Source organism: Microcaecilia unicolor, chromosome 4 (assembly GCF_901765095.1).
Source record: "Microcaecilia unicolor chromosome 4, aMicUni1.1, whole genome shotgun sequence".
NCBI lineage: Eukaryota > Metazoa > Chordata > Amphibia > Gymnophiona > Siphonopidae > Microcaecilia > Microcaecilia unicolor.
Window position 1 is genome coordinate 335,950,649 of NC_044034.1, and position 21,573 is coordinate 335,972,221.

Consider the following 21,573-nt stretch of genomic DNA (forward strand, 5'->3'; position numbering starts at 1 on the left):
GATAGCTAGCAGGATTACTTTTCCACTCCTACTAACTGAAATCATATTCCTGGACCCTTTCTGACTTCATGTGCAATTTTTCCTTGTTAGTCGCACTTATTTCTGTCTAACTCATGCTACTCTATCTTATCTGTCTATATGTTCCACCTCTGATTACACTATATGCTGTCCATGAAAATGTTTTAAAGTGTATTGTGTTAAAAAATTGTAAGTAGCATACTGTGCCTTAATGTTTATTATTTGAATGTTTACTGCTGTAATTTACTATGTGCGGCTTGTTGTTTACTACCCTGGCAAATACATTCTAATAAATAAATACATATTCAATTAAAAACAAGAAAGTAAAAAAGTTAGTATCCTGTTAATGTGACAAAAATAACATTGTATTAAAAAATTAACAAAGTCATTAGAGATTATTCTTTATAAGTTAATAAATGGTTTGGGATGCAAGCTTTTGGGCCTTCTGAGCTCCAAGGGAAAGACAACATAATAAACATGCTGTTACCAGTATAGGCCAGTTAGATGTGATTCTTGCTAAGATTGCTTCCAGAAGTTCAAGGGAACTGTGGATTAAAGCATGAGCAAAAAAAATTTGATATAGAGTGAGAATTGCTGTTTTCTCTGTGTAGTTGTGAAATGTTGCAGAGTACACCGGGGGGCGGGTGGTAAAGCTAACTTATCTGAATGATATAAAATCCAATTTAAAAATAAAATATGTATTCAGCTACACATCCCTATATCTGCCCAGCTGGTTTCACTGTTGGTGCTAAAAGAAGCTCATCAGCTGTAACAGCCTGCAGTACATGTTAGCAATTAATGTATTTTTAAGCAAAATACTAGCTATGAATACATGACAATTTTCCAGTGGGTGTACAAATGTTTTTGTATTGTTCGCTCATGAAAGGAGTTTCCTATGACTAACTTATGTGAGAAAATAGCAAACACAATAAGATACTAATTAAGGGCTCCTTTTACAAAGCCGCAATAGTGATTCCCGCGCACCAAATGCACGAACCCCACAGGAATTGATTGGACTTTTTCGCATTTGGCGCACTGCTAATAACATGGCTTTGTAAAAGGAGCTGTAAATCCCAATAAATATTTTTTAAGGATAGAGAAGGTCATTTTAAGAAGCATCTAGACGTATAACTAATGACATTGGCATATATAGATTAGCTATATGCATAAAAAGCAATTTCAGAAAGTTGTCATTTACAAATCTGCATCCCTGGAACACAGAAGACCCAATATTCAAAAAAAGATGAGCTCCTAAATTTAGACTTCTAAGTTAGGGTCCTATACTTATGTCTTATTTGCAACATCTAGCAGATCCCCCCTACCAGGCTTGGGTATTACCACCATTAGCATCTTGGCTATCGTACCTGCCATTTGGCCCTTCTCTAAACAGGCAGCATACAGAAATAGCAAATGAGCCATCCGTGCCCAGAATTTTAGGGGGAAAGGGAAATGGGACTTGATATACCGCCTTTTTGAGGATTTTGCAACTACAGTCAAAGTGGTTTACATATATTCAGGTACTTATTTTGTACCAGGGGCAATATAGGGTTAAGTGCAGTGGTGTGCTGGAGCCGGCTCGCACCGGCGTGCAAGAGCCAGTTGTTAAATTTTTTACCATCTTGCGAGCCCGGTTGTTCTTCAGGGCGAGCCGGCTCTCCTCCCTCCCTCCCTCCCTCCCTCCCCCCCCCCCCCCCCGAGCTACAGGGTCCCAGGCTCCATGTCCAGTGTACATACCTGAAGAAGGCAACCACCCTGGTTGTCCAGTGGATTCTTGGGGGCAGGCAGAAAAGATCCCCAGTCTTGCCTGTCCGCTGCCGGCGCTGACCCTCCCCCGCTGCCGGATTGCTCTTTAAAAATGTCCGCCAAGACTTCCAGCGGTGGCCTCATGAGACTTCTGCTGAAGTCTTGGAGGCTGCCCTTGTAAGTCTCGGTGGCCATTTTGAAGAGTGATGCAGTAGCGCAGGCAGGAAAGACTGGGGATCTTTCCTGCCTGCCCCGAAGAAGCCACTGGACAATCAGATTGCCTTCTTCAGGTATGTACTGGACTCCGAGACTGGGACCCTGTAGCTCGCGCGGGGCAGGGGAGGAGGAGGAGAAGAGCAGAGCTGGCTTGCCCTGCACCACAGAATCTCAGTCTTCCTGGAGAGAGTAATGCATTGCCCCCCTCCCAGGCTCTCTCCCCAGCTATAGCCAGCTTTGCAATTTATGGGGGGTGCATGCACAGAGGTGGACCGGGGAGTGACCCCCATTGTGGGGGGGGGGGGGTGCAGAGGTGGACCGGGGAGTGACCCCTGTTGTTGGGGGGGGCACAGAGGTGGACCGGGGAGAGACCCCGTTGTGGAGGGGGGCACATAGAGGTGGACCGAGGAGAGAGCCTGTTTTGGGGGGGGGGCGCGCAGAGGTGGACCGGGGAGAGAGCCTGTTGTGGGGGGGGGGGCACGCAGAGGTGGACTGGGGAGAGAGCTTGTTGTAGGGGGGTGGGGTGAGGGGCGCAGAGGTGGACCGGGGAGTGACCCCCGTTGTTTGGGGGCGCAGAGGTGGACTGGGGAGAGACCCCGTTGTGGGGGGGGGGCGCGTAGAGGTGGATCGGGGAAAGAGCCTGTTGTGGGGGGGCGCACAGAGGTGGACCGGGGAGAGAGCCTGTTGTGGGGGGGGGGGGGGGCGCAGAGGTGGACTGGGGAGAGAGCCTGTTGTTAAAAATTTACCAGCACTCCACTGGTTAAGTGACTTGCCCAGAGTCACAAGGAGCTGCAGTGGTAATCGAACTCGCAGGCAGCTGATAAAAAGCTCTGCGCTGTTCCAAACAGCGCTCTAAAATAGCGCTGGAACAGTGCGGGTGCTATTAGACCTATGATCAGAGATAATGCATGCAAATTTAAGTAGCGCAGTTATCTCTGATTATGGGGTAGAAGTGCGGGAGAATTGTGCCTGAGCATGCGCTCAGCACAATCCTCCCGCACTTGTTTGACAGGTGTGGGCTGGAGACCAATGAAAAGAGAAGGACGTCCATCTTTAAATCGGAAGATGGACATCCTCAACTGCCCTGTTGCAGGGACAGCCAAATTTCAAGGGGGTGCTGGAGGTACAGCGACGGGGCAGTTGAGGACGTCCAAATTTTGTACGTTTCTGCAATGGGCAGTTAAGGACGTCCAAAATGGGATGTTTCTATGACAAAGACGTCTTTCTCATAGAAACATCCAATTTTGGACGTCCTTAACTGCCCATTGCAGAAATGTCCAAAATTTGGACTTCCTCAACTGCCCCGTCACAGAAACGTCCAAATTTGGACGTCCTCAACTGCCCTCGCTGGCAGGTTTGCTGTAGGGGGAATGGGGGCCTGCCAGCATGTAAATGCATTCTGGACAGGGCTCACCATTCCTCCTCAATGATCTGCAAACCCTAATGCCAGCTCGGAGCTGGCGTAGGGTGTGTCGCGGCCAGCGACCCAATCGCGCTGGATGCTGATCATTGGGGATGAATGCGTTAAGTGCTGATTAGCATGCATTTGCAAGCTACTTGTGGTAAGAGCCCTAATGCATGCTACTTGCGCTAAGAGCCCTCGAGTGCGTTGTTTCACGCGCTCGAGGGCTCTGATCATGGGGCGGTACCAAACGCCAGCGCTAGTATGGCGCTAACAGCCTCTAGAGCTGGCGTTTGCTTTTGATCATCTGCCTGCCAGTTCCCCAGGATCAAAGTCTACTGCACTAACCACTAGGCTACTCCTTTACAGGGTTTAAAGGATCTAATGGCTCTTTGAACTTCCTCAGCAGCGAGAGGAGCATCTTAATTTAGGAGCTTAAAAGTTATGTGTATAAATTTTGGCTTGCTGTTCATTTGCTAGATTTATGTGCTGAGTGCTGAAAAATCAATGCTGAACATTTTTTCTGCACCCTAAATTTGCCTCTCTTGCCACCCAGTTTTTATTCTCTTTAATTTAGGAGTTTAGTGAAATTTTGAATATAAATTTAGTCACTAACCCTCAGATTCTGTATGGGTTGTCCATATTTGGGTGTGAATCCGGATCCGTTCAAAAACTAGTTTGTTAATGCTTAACTGACTAATTATTGGTACTTAATTAGCAGTAATTAGGAGTTACTGTGCATCTGCCCTATGCCTTATTCTGTAACATGCATGTCTAAATTTTATAGAGCACAACTCAAAAGGGCGTATAGGCATGGGAGCAGGACAGGGGCGTTCCCAGAAATTAGGCACTATGTTATAGAATACCTGCATTTGTGCACCTAACTGACATCAGTTGGACATGAGCATACATATCAGCTTTTTCAGGCATAAGTGTTCGCGTCCAAGGTTATGCGTGAGAAGCGCTCTACACTGGTATTCTGTAAAAGGCACTCGGCGCAGAGCATTTTCTACAGAATGCTAGCTTAGCATGGATCATAACGGTACCTAACTTCAAATCTGGCCCTAAGGGAGTAATTCTTTAGTGGTTGCCCAAACTTGGACACCAGGATGCAGCATGCTAAATGTGATTCTATATAGGCAATTACGTGCAAAATTACTATTATAGAAGACTAGCGTAAGTCTGCAGTTGTGCATCTAACTTTAGGTGTGAGCATTCATGCTAGTTCAAAGCTGGTGTAAATGCTCACACTTAACTGCAGTCAGGTGCATAATTGCTAGTATTCTATAACATGTGCACATAAGTGCTGGGTACACCCTCGACCCATTTATGTCCTCCTTGCACGTGCCCACTATGGGTTTTGTGCGCTCAATTTCTAGAATCCCGATTAAAGGCAGTTATGCATGTCACTGCTAGTTAGGGCCAATTAGCGCTAGTAAATACCAATTATAGCCAATAATTGGTTAAGACCAATTAGTAGCTAATTATTAAGTTATGAGTGTAACGGGAAATTGTCCTGGGGTAGTTGCAAATGAAGAGACATGGTGCCATAGCTCAACAGATGTTGATTTTTATTTGAACTGGCAACCCAAAGAAGCAGGAGGGAACTGCTAGGCCAAAAAAGTAAATATGGATAGGTGTTATAAAGCATCTGTTTTATAAGTGGACGATAAAAGTGCTTTTTAATGTATAGCTGAAAGCCAGATATTCAGATTTATGAGTTGAAATGTAAGCTGCTATTAGCTGCTGAAGTGCATTAGTTCTGCATTAACTTCATGGCTCATGTGATAGAACTCTGGAAAAGTTACTCTGGATTTCATTAACTCTACCTCTTGATTTTGAGGTCAGAAAAAAAACTCACTTCAGGACTAGATTTCTTGCCCGAAAACCATGGCAGAAGAGAAACGGAGTAACAAGAAGAACCATTCTTCGGAGAAGCCTGAATGTCTAGAAACTTGCAAAGGTAAGTGAGAAAAAGCCCTCTTAAATTGGTCTAAACAGCAGGTTGTTTCCACTTGTGAATGTAATAGGTGAGCTTGTATGCTTTATTCTGATTTTTAAATTGAATTTTCTGTAGTTTTGCAGGATTAAACCCTTGTTGCTTTCAAACGATGGTGATAGCAGAATGAAGGCTTTTCTGTTGAGACATTTACTACTTGTTCTGGAAGGGAATTTATAATGTCAGTGTTGGTTTAGAATTGATTTATGGTTGTCATATTTTGATAAATGTGTGCTGACTGCAAGTCATTACAAGGTCGCAACGCCTTTAACACCATACCTTTCTATTTATATTTCTTGAGAGCTGGAAGGAATCTCATGGGGAGGAACTTCAGGGTTATATTTGGGTTTTGTTTCTATGATCATTTTGTCATTGTCATATATAATTGTAGATGTAAATGAAGAAAAATCCAATTATTTATGCTTTTGAAATACGTATATATGTATATATTTTCCTGGATTCCCACCTTGAACTTTCGTTTTATGTTTGTCCAGGTAGTGTCTTGTTACTAGAGTGTCTGAGTGAGTTTTCCTTCTAGTTCCTTTACTGTTTCCTTACGCTAAGAGTTTGATGGCATTTTCTTGTTTTATAGTCATTGCTGTCATGAGAAGTGTAATTGCATTAATTATGCTGCATAGAAAAACAATGGAAGTTGCTTTCTCAAGTATTTTCTTTATCATTTTAGTGTAATTTCTGGAATTATTTCTGGTTTAGGAGACTTTGGGAAGGCCATCTTCAAAGCCATTTGTGTGTATAAAGTGGTGGTCTTTAAAATTGCTCTCGCTCATTGAGTCTGACATGGAGAGGACAAGCACAAGCAGAAGAAAAACTCCACTGAAGGAAAACACCAGGAATCAAACAGTGGATAAAAAAAGAAGCAGGACCTCTCGCAGCTGGTGTCCAGGAAAAATCTTTATTAACAACAGTCTTCAATAAAAACAAAGGGGACCAGACACGACTTGTGTTGCGGCCCTACCGGCCTGCATCAGGGGTCTAAAATATTACAAACAAACAAATAAATAATAAAAAAATAACCAATAAGAACTAATTACAAAATTAAATCCAAGAATGAAATATAAAAATACATACCTTGGAAACTATTATGTTAAACATATTCCCAGACAAGTCATGAAACAAAGTCTCCTATTGACAATCTAAACATTATAAGCAAAAAAATAAAGAAAGAAGTTGTATATACAACAGATAAATACAAGTTAGCAATAGCCGTTCATGAGTTTTTTATGATACTGAAATCTATATTTATGCATTTATATTACCATGGTTATTACATTCATACAAGCCCGTTTATGATTTTGATGTCTCTATATATTTATTATGACCTTTTATGACAGCTTCCTTTTTATTTATATGTCTCTTACATTCCAATTTGTATTTATCTGCTGTATATACAACTTCTTTGTTTATTATTTTTTTGCTCCTAATCAATGGGCTCGCTCCACCCTAAAGGGCCTCAAGTGCTCACCAAGGTGTAATTGTTGCCGCATGCCAGGTTTCCAAAAAGGTCATAGTAACATAGTAGATGATGGCATAAAAAGACCTGTATAGTCCATTCAATCTGCCCAACAAGATAAGCTCATTACATATGGTATATGATACTTCATATGTATACCTGATCTTGATTTGTCCTTGCCATATTCAGAGTATAGATCGTAGAAGTCTGCCCAGCACTGTCCTTCTTGTTCTAAAATTTATGAAGTTTATGTCAAAGCCCCTGACAAGCTACACTCCAGCCCATCCAAATCTATTCAGCCACGATCAGGGCACAGAACGTAAAGTCTGCTTAGCACTGGCTTTGCTTCTCAGTTACCAATGTTGCCACCCAATCTCCGCTGAACTTCTGTGGATCCATTCCTTCTAAATAGTATTCCTTTGTGTTTATCCCACGCATTTTTGGATTCCATTACAGTAGATCTCCAACAACGATTCCAGGAGGCCCACAAGGCGTAGATTGTTGCGCCTTGAGCGATTCTTGAGGTCATTTACCTTTTGTTCAAGCTCGGTGATCCGTGTTTGTAGCAGGGTTTGATTCCGAGCAAACGTGTGGGCCTGATACTCTAATTCCCCGATCTTTTGGGGTTGCGCGTATTATACAGCTGTTGAATTTTTTTTGTCCAGTGCTACCTCCACTGCTGCTGTAACCTCTGCGGTGAGCTCAGAAGTCCCAGCTGAGCTGATAGTAGGACTGGGCGGGGAGGGCGTAGCCGCTACCTTGCTTTTAGTACAATGCTGTTTGTCCTGCTTCCTTCGGATGTTTTTTGAAACCATAGATAAGAGCCCTTCAACATGCCACTGAAATAAGGAGTTAGACAGCACCCTCCAGCAAACTACCCACTAAACAGGGAAAGTATTGTGGATTGAAAATCGCAGATAATGAGCGTGGTATAGCAGGGCATGGAAGAGCCTCACTTTTTAGTGACTGCTTTCTCGCATCGTGTCACGTGACCTCTGGTTATGCTAGTATTTTATAAAGATACATAGGTGCCTAAGGTGCTTATTTTTGAAGCATATGGACAACCCAAAATGTTGAAATGGACGTCTGTGTGCTTGAAATATCCAAATCCGGGTTTTGCATAGACAGGATTTGGATGTCCAACACTGCTGTATGTCCAAATGACAAGGGAGAGTGTTGTGGGCTTGTTTTGGGCAGAACTAAGGAGGACTTAAAATCAGGATGTCCAACAGCAGTTACCAAAGGGAAGGAAATATCCAAGCCTAAAAAGAAGGACATCCGTAGTTAGACCTGTTTCAGTCACATCTAAGGTACAAAAAGTGCTCTCATTGAGTAGCTGACAACTGGAGGGATTGAGGCATGAGCATCTTGAATACCTCAGTGGTTGCTTTCCTCCTCCCTCTCTTCTGTAAATGAAACTGGAAAGGAATACTAGCGTCTGTGACAGCTTCAGGTAACAGAGCAGCTTGCACATCTGAGGAGTAGCCTTCGTGCAGTGGACTGTAAATCAAGGTGCCCAGGTTCAAATCCCACTTTAACTCTTTTTTTAATTTTTTAAATTGTGTGTCCTCAAGGAACAGAAAAATATCTACTGTACCTAAATATATAATCCACCTGCAAGCTGAAGGCTATTGAGTGGTATACATTCAGGTACAGTTAGGTATTTTTTCTGTTCCTGGAGTGCTCACAATTTAAAAAAAATAAATGAGTTAATGTGGGATTTGAACTTGGGTCCTTTGGTTTATAACCCACTGCACTAACAACTAGACTGCCCTGTGCTCTTTATGTATGTCTGTGTGGCCATTTTCTAAGAATGCTGTCATACGGACGTCCATGGCCTTTGTTTTCCCCATTCGTAATTTGGACGTTACAGTTTGTACAATGGCTGTTCATGCTGGATATCTCCAGCACATGGAAGTCCTTCTCACGTATTTTCTCTTTTTTTTTCTCAAAGAACATCCTTTGATAAGGAAAAGCCAAAGCAATTAAAGTTACAAAGAAAACAAAGAGAATTCTACATCTCCAAATGAATTATATAACTAAGGCTTATAAGTCCACAAACAATGGGGGGCAAGAAACAAGGAAATCCAAAGGCAGGATACTTCATCATAACTATCTATCTATCTATCTATCTATCTATCTATCTATCTATCTATCTATCTATCTATCTATCTATCTATCTATCTATCTATCTATCTATCTATATATTTATTATATAGGCCAAATTATAAACAAGACATCTAGGTAGTCAAAAGAGCTGTACTGTAAATACCTTTACCCTCTAAAAATAATTGCAGCTGCACAACATCATAAAAGATGTATTTAATGTTCTCCAAATTTAACCCAAACATTTACAAGAATATTTTAACTGAAATTTTGCCCCCAAGGAGAGGACTTGTCGATGACGTTCCAAAAACTTTTTCCTTCTATTTTGAGTCCATTTACATATGTCCAGAAAAACATAGGGGCCCTTTTACTAAGCCCTGTAAGCATCTACGTGCATCCCAAATGGAGTTGCCGCCCAGCTACCGCATGGCTCTTGCAGTAATTTCACTTTTGGCGAGCGTCCAATACACTCGCCTGAAAAATAATTTTTGTTTTCAGATGCACATATTGGACGCACACCAAGTAGAATTTGACGCGCATAGGTCATTACTGCCCGGTTACTGTGTGAGCCTTTACTGGTAGGTCAATGGCTTGCGGTAAGTTCTCAGACCCAAAATGAATGCTTGCCAATTTTGATTTTGCCGCACATGCATTTTCAGCAAAAATGTTAAAAAGGCATTTTTTGCAGGTGCGCTGAAAAATGGATTTGCGCATGCCCAAAACACATGCCTACACTACCGCAGACCATTTTTAAGCACACCTTAGTAAAAGGACCCCTTAGACTTTTTTCTAAAAAAAAAAAGTAGAATCAGAGGAATGAAAGAATGCTCTTAACAGATCCTCTTTATCTTGAGAAAAAACAAAAGTAACAAGGAGAGTTGATGTTTCAGCAATCTTCTTGGCCAAATTTTCCAAGATGTTGCTAATAACCAAGTTATCTGAAGAAACTTCTTATATAGATATTTGTATTCTAGTCTTAATGGTTTGAGCTTTAGGAATAAAATATATCCTATTTAAAGGTGGTAACATTTTGATCTGAATGTTTATAATTTTCCTTGAGAAAACGATAGCTCTTTAGGAGTAGTAAATGTTTTAGGAAAATTCAAAAGTCTCAAGTTCAATTGCCTTATATAATTATCAAAGTTTTCCAATTTTTATGAATCAGCATTTTGTCTTGACTTAAAGATCGTTGAACCTTTTTCATTTGCTGGGACTGTTCAGATAGTTCGCGGGTGACAGTGAGTTGATAAGGAATGTTGATGGGTTGGTTGTCTGCTGTATCCCTCCTCGTTTAGGCATCCCTTCTGTTTTATGCACAAAAGTAAGACAGCGTCAAAAAAGAGAATGAGAAGAATGATGCATCTAATCCGGAGCTAATTCCTTGGCGCCCATCTTGCATATTTTCAAACAGGAAATCTTAAGTAGACAATAGTAAGAGGATTACCATACAGGACTCCAAGATGTAAGATCACCGAACATATAAAGAGGAATCCAATAAAATTTATATGGAAATATAATGTTTGATTTTAACAAAATATTTCTAAAAAGCAAGGAAAAGACCTCAAAACGCCCGACCGCTTACTTTCAGTTTTCAGCGGCTTTAACTGGGGGTGTGGTGTTCATCACTGGTCATAAAAACCTTGCTTGGAAAGAATTATTTTAACTTTTAATTTATTTCCAAATAGATTTTAACAATTTTGCTCTTTTTACAAGAAAAGTTTTTCCATATCATCAAGCTGATCAATCCATAGACTGGTGGGTTGTGTCCATCTACCAGCAGGTGGAGATAGAGAGCAAACTTTTGCCTCCCTATATGTGGTCATGTGCTGCCGGAAACTCCTCAGTATGTTCTCTATCTCAGCAGGTGGTGGTCACACACAGCAGCAGCTCTGGCTAGGCCTCCAAGCCTAATCCTTAGGTTTTGTTGAGGCCTGGGGTTGAGGGCTCTTTTGAGCAAGTGCAAACCTGGTGGTGCCAGGTCCCTCCTTTTCTCCCCCCTCCCGCTGGCTCCGTTTAAAAAAAAAAAAAAAAAAATTTTTAAACGTCTTTAAAGGCGTTTAATTCGACGTTTCTTTAAACGTTCATTGCAGCTACTCACTGGGACACCAGTTCGTTACAGCTCGGAGCGGCAAGCAGGTAATTTTACCTTTTTATAGCGGGCAGGGGGTTCCCCGATTCTTCTCCTCGTGGCAATGGCGTCGGAGGGCGAGGGCGCAAAGGGTCGCTCCCCGGATCGCTGGAGCGCTTCTAGAGGGGATGCGGGGGTTTTACAACCTGATTCGCCCTTGATGGGTGATAGTTTAGTGACCGATGAATGTCCCGGTCGTTCCTCCGGCGTGGCGGTTTTTTCCCGCCATAAACGCCCATCCCCCGCTCCTCGCCTCCGCCATCTTGGCCGGCCACGCAGCTCGGACGGCTTCTTCGGGGCCGCCCTTGAGGTTGGAGACATTAATGCCATGAACGCCCTTAATTTGGGCGACGGCACAAAAGCGGCTAAAGTTAAGCGCCGTTCTTCCCGCGCGGCTCCTTCACGGAGTTTCGCGCCGGACGCCATTTTGGATGCACAGCATGTCTCTCCCCCGCTATTGCGAGCGCCGGTTGAGAGTGCGTCTAGGGCTGTTGCCCAGGCTGCGGAAGTGCACAGTCTGGGGGGTTTCTCCCCCGAGTTTGTTTTGCTGCTGCATCAGGCTTTCCTCATGCAAAACGCTGCCCCTGCTCCCTCTTCTGATAAAGAGGTTGAGGTTCCCAGAGGTAAACGCCCTCGGGTTGATTTCCAGGCCTTGGAGGACTTTTGTCTCCTCCGATGTAGATGAGGGCAGCGTGTCTGAGGTCTCCCAACGATCCTTTGCGGATTCCTTGGAGGAGATAGATCCCCGCTCGGATGGAGCGGATGACCCCTCTGCAGCGCGGCTTTTTAGCCCAGAGGATTTGCCCAACCTGTTGTTACAGGCCATGGACACTTTGAAGATTTCCTCTCCGGAGGACGTCTCTCCCTCAGCCCCTGTTGGCTCTGCCATTATGCTGGGGACGAAGCGCCCGCCTAGAACCTTCCACGTGCATGATGCCATGCACACCTTAATTGCGGCTCAATGGGATGTCCCGGAAACAAGCCTTAAAGTGGCTAGGGCTATGTCCCGCCTCTATCCTTTGGCTGTGAGTGAACGTGAGGCCTATCGGTGGCCTACCGTGGATTCTTTAATCACTGCGGTGACTAAGAAAACGGCGTTGCCGGTGGAAGGTGGCACGGCCCTAAAGGACGCCCAAGACAGAAGATTGGAGGCGGCCTTAAGGTCGTCCTTTGAGGCAGCTGCTTTAAGTTTGCAGGCCTCAGTTTGCGGCTCCTATGTGGCCAGGGCGTGCCGGACTATGGTGCAGCGGGCTTCCCCCTCGGATCATTCCTTGAGGGCTGATTGGCCGGCCCTGGAATCGGGCTTAGCCTATATGGCAGACTTGCTGTATGATGTCTGGAGAGCCTCAGCTAAAGGCATGGCTCAGACAGTCTCTGCGCGGCGGTGGCTTTGGCTGAAACATTGGTCTGCTGACCACGCCTCTAAATCCCGCCTGGCTAGATTGCCTTTTAAAGGCAAGCTGCTCTTTGGGGTCGAGCTGGACAAAATCGTGACCGATCTCGGCACGTCTAAGGGCAAGAAATTACCAGAGGTCAGGGCTCGGGTTAGTACTCGTCCCGATACCTCCAGAGGACGGTTGCAGGAAGCCCATCGGTACCGCCCGGGCAAGTCGGGTTCCTCTGCCCCCTCTTCCTTCAAGAGGATTTTCTCCCCCAAGCAGCATTCCTTTCGCAGAGACCGCCGTCCCGGAGGTGCTCCCTCCGGTCCTCCCCCAGGGTCTCGTACCCAATGACGGGGCCTTGGTCCACGCCCCAGTGCAGATTGGAGGACGGCTGTCCTCGTTTCTGGGCGAGTGGACCACTATAACTTCAGACGCGTGGGTGCTGGAAGTCATCAGAGACGGCTACAAGCTAGAGTTCTGCCAACCCTTAAGAGACGGGTTTGTACTCTCTCCCTGCAAGTCTCCGGTCAAGCTGTGGTAGTGCAGCAGACCTTGGACAACCTGATCTGCCTGGGTGCGGTCGTTCCGGTGCCAAAAAATCAGATTGGCAAGGGACGTTACTCCATTTACTTTGTGGTTCCAAAGAAAGGAGGTTCTGTCCGGCCTATCCTCGACCTCAAAGGGGTCAATCGGGCCTGGAAAGTGAGGCACTTTCGCATGGAGACTCTCCGCTCTGTTATAGCGGCAGTGAAGGCAGGAGAGTTCTTGGCTTCCTTGGACATCAAGGAAGCGTACCTGCATATTCCCATCTGGCCTCCTCTCCAACGCTTTCTGCGTTTTACATTCCTGAGACGACACTTCCAGTTCAGAGCCCTCCCTTTCGGGTTGGCTACTGCTCCGCGGACCTTTTCCAAAGTAATGGGGGTCATAGCGGCCTTCCTGCTAAAGGAAGGAGTACAAGTCCATCCTTATCTGGACGACTGGTTGATCCGAGCCCCCTCTTATGCAGAGTGCGGCAAAGCTATGGACCGGGTAGTTGCTCTTTTGAGCTCCCTGGGATGGATCATCAACTGGAAGAAGAGCCAGCTGCGCCCGACTCAGTCCCTGGTGTATCTGGGAGTTCGATTCGACACCCAAGTGGGCAGAGTGTTCCTGCCAGACAATCGGATTGTCAAGCTTCAGGCTCAGGTGGACTAGTTCCTAGTAGCCTCTCCTATTCGGGCTTGGGACTACGTGCAGCTGTTGGGCTCTATGACGGCCACGATGGAAGTAGTGCCCTGGGCCAGGGCTCATATGAGACCACTACAGCTATCTCTGCTGCTGCGCTGGACTCCGATGTCAGAGGATTATGCTGTGCGCCTTCCCGTGGACCCAGCAGTGCGCAAGGCGCTGAGCTGGTGGACGCAGACAGACAAGTTGTCTGCAGGATTGCCTCTGGTGACCCCGGAGTGGATTGTCGTCACGACAGACGCCTCTTTGATGGGCTGGGGAGCCCACGGCTTGGGAAGGACAGCGCAGGGGCTCTAGTCTCCTGCAGAGGCAAGTGGTCTATCAACCTCCTGGAACTCAGAGCCATTCGGTTGGTGTTATTGGAGTTCATCCCGGTACTGGTGTTGAAGCCTGTACGGGTCCTGTCGGACAATGCCACCACGGCTGTGGCCTATATCAACCGCCAGGGAGGTACCAAGAGCGCCCCTCTAGCCAAGGAGGCTATGAGTCTTTGCCAGTGGGCGGAAGCGAACCTGGAGCAGCTTTCAGCGGCCCACATTGCCGGAGTCATGAATGTCAAGGCGGACTTTCTCAGTCGCCATACCTTGGAGCCCGGAGAGTGGCAACTGTCTGCTCAGGCGTTCTTGGACATCACGAAGCGCTGGGGCCAGCCGAGCCTAGATCTGCTGGCGTCGTCGGCCAATGGCCAAGTGCCGCGCTTTTTCAGCAGAGGACGGGACCCTCGATCCCTGGGAGTAGATGCTCTTCTCCAGTGGCCGACACAAGAGCTCCTCTATGTGTTCCCGCCCTGGCCCATGTTGGGCAGGGTGCTAGACCGGGTGGCAAAGCATCCCGGCAGGGTAATCCGGGTGGGTCCGGATTGGCCCAGACGTCCCTGGTATGCGGACTTGTGCAGGCTCTCAGTCGACGATCCTCTGCGGCTGTCAGTGGAGCAGGGCCTGTTACATCAGGGTCCCGTGGTGATGGAGGATCCCTCTCCCTTTGGTCTTACGGCCTGGCTATTGAGCGGCAGCGTCTGAGGAAGAAGGGCTTCTCAGACAAGGTCATCGCCACTATGCTGAGAGCGAGGAAGCGCTCTACTTCTACTGCTTACGCCAGGGTTTGGCGTATCTTTGCAGCATGGTGTGAAGCAGGCTCACTTTCTCCCTTCACTGCTCCAATTTCTTCAGTGTTGGCATTCCTGCAAGAAGGTCTGGAGAAAGGCCTGTCGCTCAGTTCCCTTAAAGTCCAGGTAGCGGCTCTGGCTTGCTTCAGGGGCCACCTGAAGGGTGCTTCCCTGGCTTCGCAGCCAGATGTGGTGCGCTTTCTCAAGGGAGTTAATCACCTGCGCCCTCCTCTGCACTCAGTGGTGCCTGCGTGGAATCTCAACCTGGTGCTAAGAGCATTGCAGAAGCCGCCTTTGGAACCCTTGTCGAGGGCATCTCTGAAAGACCTGACGTTGAAAGCAGTCTTTTTGGTGGCTATCACTTCAGCCAGAAGAGTTTCCGAGCTCCAGGCGCTCTCATGTCGAGAGCCTTTTCTGCAGTTCACTGAGGCAGGAGTGACTATTCGCACAGTGCCTTCCTTCCTGCCCAAGATTGGTTCTCGCTTCCATGTGAATCAGCAGCTCTGTCTCCCTTCCTTTCGTAGGGAGGACTACCCAGAGGAGTACTCCGCTCTTGAATATCTGGATGTGAGACGAGTCATCATCAGATACTTGGAAGTGACCAATGATTTCCGGAAATCGGATCATCTGTTTGTCCTGTTTGCAGGTCCTCGTAAGGGTCTGCAGGCTGCTAAGCCTACAGTGGCAAGATGGGTCAAGGAAGCCATTGCAGCGGCTTATGTGGCCGCGGGGAAGGTGCCGCCTATCCAGCTGAAGGCTCACTCCACGAGAGCTCAGGCGGCCTCGATGGCAGAGGCCGGATCCGTCTCCTTGGAAGAGATATGCAAGGCGGCAACGTGGGCTTCGGCTCATACATTCTCCAAGCATTACCGTTTGACTGTGGCTGCACGGGCGGAGGCCCGGTTTGGAGCTTCAGTGTTGAGGTCAGGGATTTCTATGTCCCGCCCTGGGTGAGTACTGCTTCGGTACATCCCACCAGTCTATGGATTGATCAGCTTGATGATATGGAAGGTAAAATTATGTATAATCATACCTGATAATTTTCTTTCCATTAATCATAGCTGATCAATCCATAGCCCCTCCCAGATATCTGTACTGTTTATATTCTGGTTGAATTTTAGGTTCAAGTTTAGCCTTCAGTTACTTCAGGAGGACTTCGTGTTCAAGTTCTTCTTTCACTTGGATTCTTCAAGAGTTGAGACGAGTTTGTGTTACAGTGAGCTGCTGCATTCCTCTCCCCTCCGTTTTACGGGGCTGGATTGAGACATAAATTCTGCCGGCACTCCCTCCCGCTTCGTGCGGCTGTAGGGCAGCTTTGTACCCCTCCCGCTTCGGCGGTGTTAGGGTCAGTCAGCTCCTCCCGCGGTTGCGGTTGCAGGATAAGCCAGATCCCCCCGCATCGGCGGGTGTGGTGTCCCTCCCCCGCTCCGCGGGGATGAGCTGGACGGATTCCCCTCCCCCACTTGTGTGGGGATGAGCTGGGTTAATTCCCCTCCCCCGTTTCGGCGGTGGTGAGCTGGGCAGAGTGTCCCTTCGTGGGTGTAATTCTCTAAGTGCTGAGTCCTGCGGATGGAGCTTTGATATCGACATACTGAGGAGTTTCCGGCAGCACATGACCACATATAGGGAGGCAAAAGTTTGCTCTGTATCTCCACCTGCTGGTAGATGGACACAACCCACCAGTCTATGGATTGATCAGCTATGATTAATGGAAAGAAAATTATCAGGTATGATTATACATAATTTTACCTTTTTTAATATATTGACAATATCAATGCTAACTTCAAATTTTCTTTGGTTCATAAAAATCTTCACTGATTCTCATGAAGTGCTTTAAAGCAGCTTTACAAAGATAAAGTAAAGTCGAGCACTTATCTGTTGCCCGACGGTGGCCCCATCCGTTTCGCTTGTGGGCTTTTTCAAGGGCTGTGCTTCGACAGGGAAAGCATTGAGAAAATTTTTTTCTTCTCTCTTGATCTGACCATAACTTAGTGCTGCTTTGAAAAAGCCCACAAGCGAAACGGATGGGGCCACCGTCGGGCAACAGATAAGTGCTCAACTTTGTAAAGCTGCTTTAAAGCACTTCATGAGAATCAGTGAAGGTTTTTATGAACCAAAGAAAATTTGAAGTTAGCATTGATATTGTCTACATATTTAAAAAAAAATTCTTGTAAAAAGAGCAAAATTGTTAAAATCTATTTGGAAATAAATTAAAAGTTAAAATAATTCTTTCCAAGCAAGGTTTTTATGACCAGTGATGAACACCACGCCCCCAGTTAAAGCCGCTGAAAACTGAAAGTAAGCGGTCGGGCGTTTTGAGGTCTTTTCCTTGCTTTTTAGAAATATTTTGTTAAAATCAAACATATTTCCATATGAATTTTATTGGATTCCTCTTTATATGTTCGGCAAATAGGAAATCTTGACATATTTCCTTTGGAATATCTTGACATATTTCCTTTGGAATATACATGTGAGATGGGCATCTGTTCTGATGCGGACATCCCTATTCTGACTTGGATATTCTTTTGATAAAGCCCCTACGTGTGTCTTTTAAGATAGCGCCTACTTCCCCTCTTAAACTAGGCACTCCGCTATAAAATTACCCTCTCAATGTATGGTGGCTATCTTTTTACATTCGGACATATGGGAGATAATACTATAGGAGTATGTTTCTGTCCATGTAGCAAAAATGCACTTATTGTAAGCCTCTTTTGTAAAGCAATATAGGCACTTATGTGACTTTATAAAATAGGCTCTTTGAACTAGCAGTAGCAGGCAAATGCGCATGCACACATGTTCACCTGTTCTGAGGAGGTGTAAATATGTGTGTGTATATGTACCCTACTCATGGATCATATTTTTGGGGTTATAAGTCGCAGTTGAATGGGTACAACTTATTTATCTACAAATTTAAAAAAATGTATTTGTCTAGTGAACTTAACCTGACATGCGGACCTCTGGCTGAGTTCACTGACTTATTTCTGCTCCTTTGCCTGGCCTGCTACTTCTCTGGATCTCCAGACGGCTGCGGCAGCAATAGCAAACAGAAGGCAGGTGTGGGGACATTCCCTTATGTGCGCCACTGTTGGCTTAGTTGGTCCCAGAAATAGAAAGTTACATCAGTGCCTGTAACTTCCTGTTTCTGGGACCAACTAAGCCAACAGCGGCGCACATAAGGGAATGTCCCCCGTGCCTTCCTTCTGCTTGCTGCTGCAGCTGCCATGCATACCCACTGGAGCATAAGTAGTAAGTTAGTGAACAAGCAGGAGGATAAGTGGAAAGGGAGACAAATGGGGCAGTGCAGGATATGGGGGTGGGGAGAAATGAGCCAATGCTGAATGATGGTGGTGGTGTGGAGCAAAGAGAGAGATGGGCTGATGGAGGGAGAAAAAGACAGAGGGGTGATGCTGGATGGTGAGGAGAAAGAGAGAGAGACAGACAGAGAGGCTATCTTATTTTGCAATTAACACGTGACTTATTTTCAACAGCCACTTACGTTACTATCTTCTTGCATTGTCCTAATTTTTTCTTCCTGTAACTAATACTTAACTGTGACTTATAACCCCCAAAATAGGGTACCTGTGATGTATTTTATAAAATACACACTTCCACCTCTGCTCTACTCAAATTGTGCCCCCGGGAACACCTGAGCATGTAAACAGCTACAGAGTTTTATGAAAGGCTTTTTCTGTGCATAAAACCATCTTTATGTGTGGAAATATCTTTATCAAATAACCCCTAAAACGGTAATTGTAATATAAAATGCCTAAAAATATTATTATTTCACTTATTTTATAAAGGCAATATATGTGCCTATATGTCTTTTTAAAAAATGGACATCCAAAACCAGCTGCAGTAGCACACAAATAAAAATGCACCAATTTTATACCTGCTCTAAGGCAGGTGTAAACGTACATGCATAGATTACATGCCTTAGGTTGTATTATATATAATGCATACATACATTGCAGCTCTGCTGCAGCTCCACAGCATGCATATATATAAATACACATATATACAGCTGCCTGATTTTAGAAAAGCCCTTCCTCTGCATGTGGAAGATGTTTTAGGCATGGCAAACCCTTTCTAAAATGACCTCTTTAAAATATATTGCATTATGCTCTTGTCTTTTCCTTTATTCTTTTTTGCATAACCTTTCATTTGTATTCCTATTTGATTCTCATCCGGGAGATCCCCTTTATTGTGTTGACATGACTATGTACTGAATTGTTTGTACAGTTTCTGTTCACTGCAAATTTCATTGTAGACAATGATGCACTTGAAGTTGAACTGAGATCCCCTATTCTGTCTGTTAGCTCTTTACATGTAATCATTTTGAATATGGTAAGATTTTGGAGAAAGAGAGAATTGGCGTTAGAAAGCATGGTAGTGAAGTGCTTTGGGAGAGCTATTTTGGAGTTCTAAGTACTGGTATAGCAGAGGATGTTGCAGCACAGGAGTGAGGGGCTTTGGCAGAACTGTGTGTGCATGTGGGTCTCGGTATGTGGATATCAGAGAGCACTTCAGAGCAGCAATGAGGTGTAGAAGCAGAGATGTATGTGAGTTTTGTATTTTACATATTACAGTGGAAAATACTGAAAAGCTGCCCTCTGATTCTCTAAAATTCTGTTGTATTTATGTTAAATGTACTCTGATAAGCAAATTTGAAGTAAATATTCTAATTTTGTTTTGACCCATCTTTTTGATAGGTTGATTGATTTTCCTTTCTACAGTAAATAGTCAATAACCCATTATAATGGTATTCCATAATAAAAATAGCAGCCTAATATAGCATTCTGAACAAAGGATGTGATCTGGGATCTGGCAGACATTAGGGAAATTACTTTTAATGATAGTAAATCTTTCTATTCTTTCCTTTTAGAAGGAGACTTTATTCCACCATCCTATTCTGACCTGGGAAAATCTGCTAGGGATGTGTTCAACAAGGGATTTGGTGAGTCTAGAAGAAATGACAGATACTGAGATATGAAACAAGATGTGAAGTAAATAAATGTATAGGTTGTGGTACTTGCACTTGATGGGCATAATTTTATATCAGGGTGTCCTAGCTGTGAAGGCACATGGAGGCATGTTGCATCTATTTTATAAAGGCAATATAGGTGCTTATCCGCCTTATTTTCAAAAGAGAAAGACGCCCATATTTTGACCCAAATTGGGAGATGGGCGTCTTTCTCCCGTGGGCGGCCAAATCAGTATAATCGAAAGCCGATTTTGGGCGTCTTCAACTGCAATCTGTCGCGGAAATGGCCAAAGTTGATGGGGGCATGTCGGAGACGTGGTGAAGGCGGGACTGGGGCGTGTTTATCGGCCGAGGAGAGATGGGCGTCCTCGGCCGATAATCAAAAAAAGAAAGGCGTTTTTAGCGTGAATTTGGGTCACCTTTTTTGGACCCTTTTTTTTTCATGAACAAGTCCCAAAAAAGTGCCCTAAATGACCAGATGACCACCCCTGACTCCACCGGTGGTCACTAACCCCCTCCCACCCAAAAAAAAACAACTTTAAAAACTTTTTTTTCCAGCCTGTATGCCAGCCTCAAATGTCATACCCAGCTCCATCACAGTATGCAGATCCCTGGAGCAGTTGTTAGTTGGTGCAGTGGACTTCAGGCAGGTGGACCCAGGCCCATCCCCCCTACCTGTTACACTTGTGGTGGTAAATGGGAGCGCTCCAAACCGCCCCCAAAACCCACTGTACCCACATCTAGGTGCCCCCCTTCAGCCATAAGTGCTATGGTAATGGTGTAGAGTTGTGGGCAGTGGGTTTTGGGGGGGATTTGGGGGGCTCAGCACCCAGGGGAAGGGAGCTATGGACTTCAGAGGTTAACTTTTTTTTTTTTTTTTACTTGTTACAAGTGCCCCCTAGGGTGCCCGGTTGGTGTCCTGGCATGTGAGGGGGACCAGTGCACTACGAATCCTGGCCCCTCCCACGACCCAATGCCTTGGATTTGTTCGTTTTTGAGCTAGGCGCCTTCGGTTTCCATTATCGCTGAAAAACGATACTGCCCAGCTCAAATCCGCACAAATCCAATGCATTTGACTGGCACAAACCGTATTATCGGAAAAAAGATGGACGCCCATTTTTTCGAAAATATGGTTTGTCCCGCCCCTTCACGTACCCGTTCTCAGAGATAGACGCCCATGGAGATGGGCGTTCGCGTTCGATTTTGCCCCTCCACATGACCTTATAAAATTAATCCACCAAGTGATATATGCACACATATTTACAACTGCTCCAAGGCTGATTTAATTCTGTGTATGTGGCAGTAAGAATCTGTGCATATGAGCACATTTTAGTCTCTGCCCCTGGGAATGCCCACATCGTGCTATTATTTTTCCATGCCAATGTTTACACAGGCTCTTAAAATTTCTAGTGTATAACTGAGGACATAAAACTCTGATGATCTGCATGCACATACTCCTTATAAAAATGTACCTATATTGGTAAGAGGGCGTTGTGGTATGTTGCATTAATGATGTGTGTTGATTAGATGCTGTGTTAGTTGTAGGAATAAAGCCCATGCTCAAGGTGTAGAATTATGCTGTTTCAGGCCAACTAACATGCTGCTTTTCTGTGGAGTAAAGCTATGTAATTTAATCTGGTTCTTAAACTAAGTGTATACAGATTTGCTTGAGGAATTTTCATGGTAAATAGGCTGAAACCCAGAGCTGGTTGTGGCTTTCAAGTACTATGGCTGTAATCCTCTGTTGTTGTATATAGCTTAGAGAAGTTTTTCTTCTGGAGAAGGGTATTTA

At 45.2% G+C, this 21,573-nt stretch overlaps 1 protein-coding gene across 4 annotated transcripts in view; it reads left to right on the plus strand.

Annotated features, from left to right (window-relative positions):
- Nucleotides 1-21,573, plus strand: part of VDAC3 (voltage dependent anion channel 3) — an 83,704-nt gene that overhangs the window by 1,349 nt on the left and 60,782 nt on the right. For 2 of the 4 annotated variants that reach the window (XM_030202070.1, XM_030202071.1), the window contains exons 2-3: nucleotides 5,223-5,342; nucleotides 19,683-19,754. In XM_030202070.1, coding sequence (XP_030057930.1) covers nucleotides 5,270-5,342; nucleotides 19,683-19,754 — 145 coding nt within the window. In that variant the 5' untranslated portion in view covers nucleotides 5,223-5,269. The remainder of the gene's footprint in view (nucleotides 1-5,222; nucleotides 5,343-19,682; nucleotides 19,755-21,573) is intronic. The other 2 variants (XM_030202073.1, XM_030202072.1) reach the window with 2 other exon arrangements.